Consider the following 9,815-nt stretch of genomic DNA (forward strand, 5'->3'; position numbering starts at 1 on the left):
AGCTCATAGCTAAATCTGGGTGCAATACATCTTATGACATGTCATAAATGTAAAATTTGTTAGTTGACTCTGCCAAATATATAAATAATAAAAATAACATTATCACTGGTTATTTTTGTAGATTTTGCAAATGCACTATCTGTTAACCTGGTACCTTATCGCTTCCTGTGATGTACTGTAGGGCACATGGTTGCAACAAAGGAACCAAAACCATTTAATCCACAAACGGTACAGTTGTGATGTAAAAATTTGAATTTTAAAGTAGGAATTTGGTTCTGACTCATAAATACTAAAATTATTCCATACTGTCGCAACATCTATTGCAGTACCCTACTGTACAGTACAATAAGAACATTCCATCATTATTAAATAGGATTGTAAATGTAATAGACTTTAAGTCTTTGATCTTGAACTACGAACAACTTTCGTCCCATCTGTTACCTTAATCCTTGTTCATGGAATGTACATTAACTCGGAAATAGATTGGTCAGATTTTAAAGAAGAAAATCTTCTGGGAATAATAAATGAAAATTGTTTATTTTGATTGCTTTATGCCTGATTGAAACATTCAATGAATCATTTTTCATTCCATAAGCAACATTTGAATGCTGTACATTTGTTGAAGGTTTTAATCTGTATTCTCACATGACGTATTATGTATATGATGTGTTAGCATTTTTCAACTTTTACAATTGTGTCAAGAAAATAATTGGAGACCATTCATAATTTGAATACTCTGTACTTTGAAACAAGTGTGGTCTATTCAATTTATCCAGTGTTGCTGACCTAAATACCTGCATTGTTTTAAATGATTAAACTGGACCTGTGCTGGTGTTTTTGCTGTAGTGTATTTCTGTTTGTAAAAGTACTTGGAGAATGGGTTGCACTTTTACAGTTAAGGTGTACAGTGGTTTTCATAACCTTGGTACACAAAGGCTACTGTAGTTCCACCTTCCAAATGGAGGTGGTATTTAGATCTTAGGCTGTTTGTGTGTTTTGTTTATTTTTTATTTTTTTGTTTTCTCTCTTGAATAACAGATTCAATTTTTGATCATTACAAGATTAATGTTCTTGCAGTATTTTATGCACTTTGTGGATTGTAAGAAACTTTTACACCATAAACAGTAATTAAATTAGTTGTAAAGCAATCCCTTTGATATTTTAAACAGTCTGATTTATGTTAATTGTTCTGATTATTAATATTTTATTTATATGTGAAATATAGGGAAATTATTTGCAGATTTAAGTGCATGTTTTTATGTACTTAAGCAAAATTAGCCTAATGAAATCCATGACAGAGGCACATGGTCAGTTACTCTAATGATAGTGGCTGACAGGTCTAGTAAAATGGGCAGTTAGGTATGAAAAAACAGCAGCAGTGGCATAAAAAAAAGCAATTAAGTAAATGTAAGACCTTTAAGTTTCAGTAACCATAACAATGCAAAAAAAGTAATCTCCACCTTGTATAGTGGATAATCCTGTTTTTTGTTTTGTGTTAGTCTCCCACCCAATAAACTGTTGGCTTTGTACTGTAGAACTATTGGTGGTTATTGGTTTTATTTTTATTTATTTTATTTTTTATTCTAGCTCCGAGCTGACCCCATCCCAATATGCAGTTTCTGTTTAGGAACAAGAGAGTCGAATCGTGACAAAACTCAAGAAGAGCTTTTGTCCTGTGCAGACTGTGGAAGTAGCGGTAAGTCAATTTGTACTGTAGTAATTTGGTGTTTGTTGCACAGTTTTGGAGTTTCACTTCATATAAATGAATCTGATTTCACATTATTTGTTTTGGATTGATGCACATATAGCCAGAACATGATTTTGTACCATATATGGAGGCACTACATGAAACAGCATTGTTTAAAAAAATAAAATAAAAAAAACTGCCTGTAGTAGGGAAGCAACAGGTATGACTTTCCCAAACCAAAACCGGCATACAATTCCAAACCAAATTATATTAATTAATGAATTAATTTTTGTACAATGGAAAAGCATTGGCAGTGTCAGCACTACACCAGCAACCTTTTTAGGGAGCTTGTCAAACACTTTGCTGCATGTAGATGGTTCACATTTAATATCCCTTGATACTTTTTAATATAGTAACATAAATCAAAGTTACGGCCAGTCCTGCTTGATTGTGATAGCCCTCTGTACGGTTTGTTGATGAAAGGCACTGGTGCTGCTAGCACTGCAGGTATGCACAAACAATTTTGAACCTTTAGTTAAAAAAATGCATCCTAAGAAGTGAAAAGCCGAAGCTGGAAGTTCAGTCTGTCACGTCTGTTAAATTACTCTGTGTAGACCCTATATAAAATGTAATAATGATGCTAAACTGGCTAAAACAGCCAAATACAAAAGTATTGACAATGCATATTAAAACTTGTTTTGTTTGTATGATTACTTTGTTGCTGCATTCTATTGGCATATTGATTAATTCAAGTTTGCCACTTACAGCTGACCATGGCAAAAATGGGGGTACCAGAAAAAAAAAAAAAGTTTTGTCTATTAATACATTATTTTATTCTTTCTACATATACATTATTATGTAATGCTTTGGTATGAGTGATGCAATACCCTGTATTAAGCTTTGTCACAGTAAAAAAAAAGTGCATGTTATTGGCATGTCCCATTTCCTTTGCAGTTTTAATAAATGCATTTTTAAACTTTTTCGGTTTTACCGAAAACTGGTTGGACGTCAAACAGCTGAAAGAGTTGATAAACGAACCGATCATAACTTGCATCCCTAGCTTGTAGGGATGCATTTCCTTGGTGACCATCTTGCAGTGGAGGGGCTCGTTCGGGGTACATCACATGTATATTAAACTATCTACAGTACCAGAAATGTATCTTATTTGCATTTGTAGGTACTGTAGCCTACTATTTTTAGGGGTCTCTATCCTTGGCATATGTGTGGCATGCAGCGATTGCCTTGAATTCATGTAAATACATTTAACAAAGTCTGTTCCTGTACAACAGGGAATGGATACTGTACTGTAACCTGTCCACGTCTTGTTTCTGGGATATGTTTAATATTGTGCACAAGTTTGTACAAAATCATATTTTTGAATGGTGCTGTAGTAGCTTCAAATTCTGTTCTAGATTAAAGATGGTTTAAAGAATAGCTTGATCAATAGTAATGTAATTGTAGAACAAAGATCAGTTATAAATTGCTGCTACAGATTGGTGTCATTTCTTTTTACTGTTTTTTTTTTTCCACAACCAAATTGCTAACCTTCCATTAAATTACCAATGTAATGCAGTAATTTGTTTGGAACAATTATTTTAAATGCCACTAAGAATTGTTCTTCTGCTGACAGGATTTTATCTCTTGAATTTGACGAAGTAGCATTAAGGTGCTTTTCATTAACTGTTCGTAGTGTAAATACAAAATGTGCATTCACTAACACAGCTGTTTGGCAGTCCTGGGAGAAAACGTAAGGATAAGAAGGCAAGCTTTTACATGACTTTCATGGATCGACTTCCATTAGAATGAATGCTGCTCCTGTTTCTGGCTCATTAAGATCAAATTATCTTTAATTAGCTACTGTACTCAGACATATTGAATAATACAGTGCTTTTTAGAAACAGATGCAGATCTTGAACATGTATAATGTGGGCTACGCTGTTAACAAAGTTGATGCAATAACTATTTTAAAAATACACAATTCAGAAAATGTCTTGTATTCCATTGTTGAAAATATAAATGAAAAACATTTTGAAAATACTAAGGGTATTATGTATAAGTAAAACAAGCTGATTTGTGTTTTTAGTCTGGAAATTGTCAAATGTTCAAGAACTGGTACTGTCTTTGTCAAGTGATTTCAGATTTGTCCCTCCTATCCAGAAGGGACAACATGAGGGATTTTAATTATAGATGATCTGTTTAACATCCGTGGAAGCAAAAACATGTTGATTTATTTACTTGGAGCTACTTTCTACAAATTAATGTTGGAAGGTGTTGTGCCTAAACCATGCAAAGTTCTCTGACAAATGTGCAAATTAAATGTAATTTGGATTTGTTGAAATAACTATATGCTTTATGTCTAATTTTTACTTTATATTTTTTATTTTTTTTATAAAAAGGGCACCCAACATGTCTGAAGTTCTCTCCGGAGCTGACCATCAACGTAAAGGCTTTACGATGGCAGTGTATTGAATGCAAGACTTGTAGTGCCTGTAGAATACAAGGCAAAAATGCAGTAAGTGTAGGCAATTTTCATTGTATGCTAAATTTGGCTTTGAATTTGAATACTACTACTGCCGTATTGATGTCATGTTTAGGTTTCCACAAGATACTGTAGATAGCCCAAGTGGTTATAGCTGTGTTCTATGATTCTCTGTCAAGTTCCATTACAGTGCTACAGACCACATGTTTTTTTCATAAATTGATTTTACTACTTACAAAATATGTTGTTTTATTTCACAGAAGACATTTCAACTTCTTTCATGTATAAGTGGCTTCGATAAATTGCTTATGATGATGTAATATGAGTTAACATTTCACAAGGATGTTAATGTTTTTAAAATACACAATAATAAAAATCAGAACAAAGCATAGAAATGTTTAAACTTCAATATCTGCTTTTTTTTTCTTTTTCTTTCTTTTCTTTTTAAAATAAGAGGTTTTGTGCTTTAGTTAGACATGAGAAATGCAATGCAAAAGGGAAGATGAATCGGTTTTATCATGTGAATTGAGTGGATAAACAAATTTAGCAATGCAGCGTAGCTATGGGAGGTTGAAGGTTACAATAACCTTTGTTGCTGTTTGATGTTTCCCCATTTGCCAGTCTGCATTTGCAATGATGCTGCACCACTAATTTACAGTATTTTATTACAGAAAATGTTTTAATCTGAACAAAAGGTTTAAAATCTACATGTTCCATTTCTTTTTAATAGGAAGACATGCTTTTCTGTGACTCTTGTGATAGAGGGTTCCATATGGAGTGCTGTAACCCACCACTTTCAAGAATGCCAAAAGGTATTGTAATAAAACCTTTTTTCCCATCTTCATTGAGGCTTTTATAACCATCTGATGGATAGTCGCACGTTCCCTGGAATGGGAAAACTAAATTTATATTGACCTATTCACCTGTATAAACATATCCCAATTTGATATGGATTTTTTTTACGGTACCTGTATCTGATGATGGTTAACATTTAATATTGTCAAACTTGTGCCTTTTAACAGGATTGTGGATCTGTCAGGTCTGCAGGCCAAAGGAAAGGGGAAAAAGACTTCTGCATAAAAGAGCAGCCCAGATCAAACGACGATATGCAAAACCAATAGGAAGACCCAAAAATAAACTCAAACAGCAAGCACTGTATGTTTTGCTTTATTTCTTTTACCTTAAACATCTGAATGACAATACAGTAATCCGTCACGTATCCGACTGTGGATATGTAGAAAGTCGGATAAATTAATCCTGTTTTAAGAACCATTCTGCACAGCTGTAACAATTACTATATTCATAAAATTGTTTTGAGATTCAGCTTTTATTAGGGATCTCCCCTAAATCCCTTGTATAGAAAGATACAGGGTACTAATGCTTGTGACAAAGTAGCAGTCTGCAGTCACCTTTTGCTTTTTTGTCTTTGTGCCTTTTGACCATCTCACTGTTTTTCTTACATTGTATTCCCCTTTAGCCTCCTTTTAGTAAAGCCTTTTCTTTCATAGCAATCTGTTTGATGGTCAGGGTTGGAATAGCCTCATGACCTGTGCTTTCTCTTGATTAGCGTTCAGCCTTTCTCTTGGCAGCAAATTATCACAAATATCCTTGTCCCTGTGTGACTTTTTTTTTTTTTGTTTTTAAGGTTTTAAATTGTAATGCAATCGTGGTTGTTACCTTAAGTCACATTTTCTAGTACAGCAGTCTGCTCAGCTTTATGTTGTATTTATTATTTATTTTAAATGGTTTATATTTCTATCCCAAATTGAAATACCAACATTTAATCTAATAGATTGTTTCTTGGTTTTTAAAAGTTTTTCACAATTGGAGCAAATTAAATGTTTTTATACTTGGTGGTCAGAGGTCACTATGACCCCTTTAGGTGAACAAAGTAACAATAAAAAAATTCCGGTCAACAATGGAGGGCCTGTATTTACTTATTTTTTTAACGTTTTGTTTGCCCCTAGGTGTGCAGCCACCGGCGAGGGATCCATGATAGCACTGGCAGGAAGGGGGTCACCTGGTAGGGGTCAAAAGATTAAAGTCTGTACCACACCTTCATCTGGTCATGCTGCATCTGTGAAGGACTCAAGCAGCAGATTGGCTGTAACAGACCCCTCTCGGGCGGGTGATGCCACCAAACTCACCACCACCACTTCTTTCACGTCCACTTCCACCTCCTCTAAACTTAAAGTTAACAAGAAAACCAAAGGTCTCATTGATGGCCTTACAAAATTTTTTACACCATCACCTGTTGGCCGCAGGTCACGTGGCCAGATATTAGACTTCTCAAAGCACTACCGACCGAGGAAAAAGGGCCCTCAGAAACTATCATGTACTTCTCATTCCAGCACGATGGCAACAGGTACCAGTCAAAAGCTAACACTCTGTGCACTCCCACCCCCTCCCCCATTTCCTGGAAATAGCCCCAATTCACAGAAATCCAACAATTCCACCTCTGCTAACTCCCCGCAGAGCTCTTCCAGCCTGTCTAGTGTTCCGTCATTTAGTAGCCTTTCTAATAACAACCAGCTTAAGGGACTTTTTGATGGACTTTCTCATATCTATACCACTCAGGGACAGTCTCGAAAAAAGGGACACCCTAGTTATGCACCACCTAAGCGTATGCGGCGTAAACCGGATTTGTCTTCCACATCAAAATCCTGTCCTCAGCTTCACGGAAAGAAAGATAGTAAAAATAGGTTAGTTTCCCATTCCTCCTCCTCTGGGTGGGGGATATCAAGAGGACATGCTTTTAAGACGGTTCATTTCAAACGAACTTCTTTCCTCAAAAAGCACAGGATGCTAGGCAGATTAAAATATAAAGTGACCCCTCAAAAGGGGACCCCCTCACCAGGGAAGGGGAGCTTGGCAGATGGAAGAATTAAACCTGATCAGGATCATGGTAAGCAAAAAGGTCAAAGCTCCAACCAAACCTGCGTCCCGTCTATTAAAATACTTTGCTCACCTGGCCTTAACTTTTTTTTTCTTCTTTTGTTCTTTCACTTTCTTAGGAAAGCAGAAAAAAACTTTTGCCCTGTTTTCTAATGCTGATTAACATTTAAAATGTTTTTCGACTAATCCTTTACCACCAGTATTTTATTGACTTATTTATTTTGCGTCTGTAGTGGCACTAGGATCCCAAACCGCTTTCATATTGCTGCTAACGGCTTCTAGTGCATGGCCAACTTTCTATGTTGCTCCTCTGCTCTGTCCCTGCCCCTTACTTCTGCAGTAGTGTGGCCATTGTGATTGCCTGCTAGTAGTGATTTATAGCAGGATTAGATGGCCTTTCTATTCTACATTTCCCTCTGCTGCATAGCTTTTCACAATAGAGTTCCATCTTCACAAAAAAATCCTGTTGGCTTATCAATATGCAATGCATGTCTCATTTGTATGTTTGTGATGAAGTAACATTGGTATACATTTTTCAATGCTATCCCTTTTATTCCATATGAATCATCTTTTTTATTTATTTAATATGTAAACTATATTGGCTTATTTGAGCCATTTCAACTGAGTAAAAGGATAAGGTTAATTCTTAACTGACTTTGCAATGAAGTTTGATCATTGGCACATGTAATTTTGCATGTATTGTATGTTTATTTTATCATCAACAGTAACTAAAGAGCCCAGTTCAGAAAGTATGGTTCTGCATATACAAGTGGGAGAATTACTGAAAATTGTGATCAGCTCTGTACTGTGTATAATACTGTCTCTGTTGTTGGATAAAGTAGTATGCCGTGAATGACCCAGCAGTTAGAGACATGTCACTATAGGAACTGAAAGAAATCAAAACATCCATGTCTTTAAACAGTCACAAGGCAGTGGTGACTCTAATATCTGTGTCCAGTTAGTTGCAAAGTCTGTAAGAATTCTAAACTCTTGTCAAAAAAGAAGTCATTCCATTTTCACATTTGTTTTATTATCTTGAAATGAATCCGCAATGTCTTAGTCTGGACTGTGATGATTTAGTTGTGATATGAACTTATTAAACTATGGTATCATCATAAGAAATAAAAGTTTAAAAAAAAAAAAAAAAAAAAAAACACTGCCAGTAGTCACTAAACTCTTTTACTGAGAATTTTTCTCAGTTCTTTTATTTTCTATTTTAATGTGGTTTGTGCAGTCATTTACACACTCAGGGTTATTCAATCAGAAACATATAGTAACTGCTTTATATCTCTGTATTATGGCAAAATTAAATCAAGAAGCACAATATAAATGTGTTTGTGTATTTATTGATTAGCGGCATAGAACAGGGAAATGTTGCAAGATATAGAGTGGTGCTGTGTATTTTGATTGAATACACTCCACAGTATTTTTTGCTTTCAGTACACCACTTGTATATTTAATCTATATAACATTTGAACTGTTAAGTATAATGCAAAGACAGTGCTTAAGGCCTTACATATGTCTGTAGAGTATGTTGGATCTAATTTGATGATGTGAACACCTATAACCCAACAGTTAAGATACTGCCTCACATTTAATACCTTGCTGAGAACAACATCTTGAATACTTGAACCAATGCAGTATACTGCTATAGCAAGGTACACTATGTCTGAGTATATTTAGTCTAGACTGAACCTTTTAAATTACTGTTTTTTGTTACCATTGGACTTTTCTTTTGACATGCTGCACTTTGTAAACAGCAGACAATGAAGGCACAAAACTTTTCAAGCAAGGAAGTACAGACATGGGTGTGGCCAGCGCTAAGGAAAATGTTACAACAGAGGATTTGCAAATGTTCAAGCAAGCCCAGGAACTCTCAATGCAGGTTAGGAACCTCAAAACAACCCTTTTTCCAATGAAAACATGATATATAAAACTCCATGAGGAAATAACAATGCCCCAATGCACAAAAGACATTTTACAAGAATGACTGAATAGTATATAAAACCTAGACCAGTCGGCTGTTAATCGGGACTTGTACAATAATATAGAAATCAATGTTGGAGTTTGAAATGGACATGTTGTCAGGTATCTGCTACTCTGCATCCCAGACTGTAAAGGCAACCAGTACAAAAATACTGATACTGGTATAACCACCTTTTTAAGTGCAGTTATGTCCCTTTTTTATTGCATTGCGTAGAGTAAATCGTTATACTATAGCTGCTAATCTAGCACCTAGTCACATTGGCATTAAGAACAGCTTGAGGTTGTTGCAATAACATGTTAAATGGAAGTGGTAGGTTTAATTAGGATTAGTTAAAGCTCCATTGATGTGAATGATGCAGTCTGAAATGTTATAGCTGTGTATTTAATTTTAATACTGTTATCCAGCAACACTTATCTGCTACCATCCTGGTTTTTTATTTAATTCTGTAATGTATTAAATCTGAAGGAAATACAGACTTCATTTAAAGTGCTTTGATTCCTTTGCAGAAAACTGGATGTGCAAGCCTTGTAGACCCTGGTCGTTACCCTGCAGTAATTGAATTTGGAAAGTATGAAATTCATACCTGGTATTCTTCTCCTTACCCACAGGAATATTCAAGGTACAATACTGTGTTAACAACACTGTGGTACTATGTTAAGTTTTGTTTTGCCTTTTAACATACGTCATTAAGAATTTATTTTAAAAATAAATCAGATTTTGTATCTGACAAATTGTGCACGGTGTGACCTGCAATTGAAGATTTGTTT

General features: G+C 35.1%; 1 protein-coding gene across 17 annotated transcripts in view; it reads left to right on the forward strand.

Moving 5' to 3' along the window:
- Nucleotides 1-9,815, forward strand: part of LOC117416010 (histone acetyltransferase KAT6B-like) — a 43,709-nt gene that overhangs the window by 19,297 nt on the left and 14,597 nt on the right. For 12 of the 17 annotated variants that reach the window (XM_059026349.1, XM_059026351.1, XM_059026358.1 and 9 more), the window contains 7 exons: nt 1,588-1,696; nt 4,084-4,199; nt 4,897-4,978; nt 5,189-5,321; nt 6,134-7,071; nt 8,822-8,946; nt 9,555-9,667. In XM_059026349.1, the coding sequence (XP_058882332.1) occupies nt 1,588-1,696; nt 4,084-4,199; nt 4,897-4,978; nt 5,189-5,321; nt 6,134-7,071; nt 8,822-8,946; nt 9,555-9,667 (1,616 nt within the window). The remainder of the gene's footprint in view (nt 1-1,587; nt 1,697-4,083; nt 4,200-4,896; nt 4,979-5,188; nt 5,322-6,133; nt 7,072-8,821; nt 8,947-9,554; nt 9,668-9,815) is intronic. The other 5 variants (XM_059026352.1, XM_059026355.1, XM_059026356.1 and 2 more) reach the window with 5 other exon arrangements.

This window comes from Acipenser ruthenus, chromosome 7, assembly GCF_902713425.1.
Source record: "Acipenser ruthenus chromosome 7, fAciRut3.2 maternal haplotype, whole genome shotgun sequence".
NCBI lineage: Eukaryota > Metazoa > Chordata > Actinopteri > Acipenseriformes > Acipenseridae > Acipenser > Acipenser ruthenus.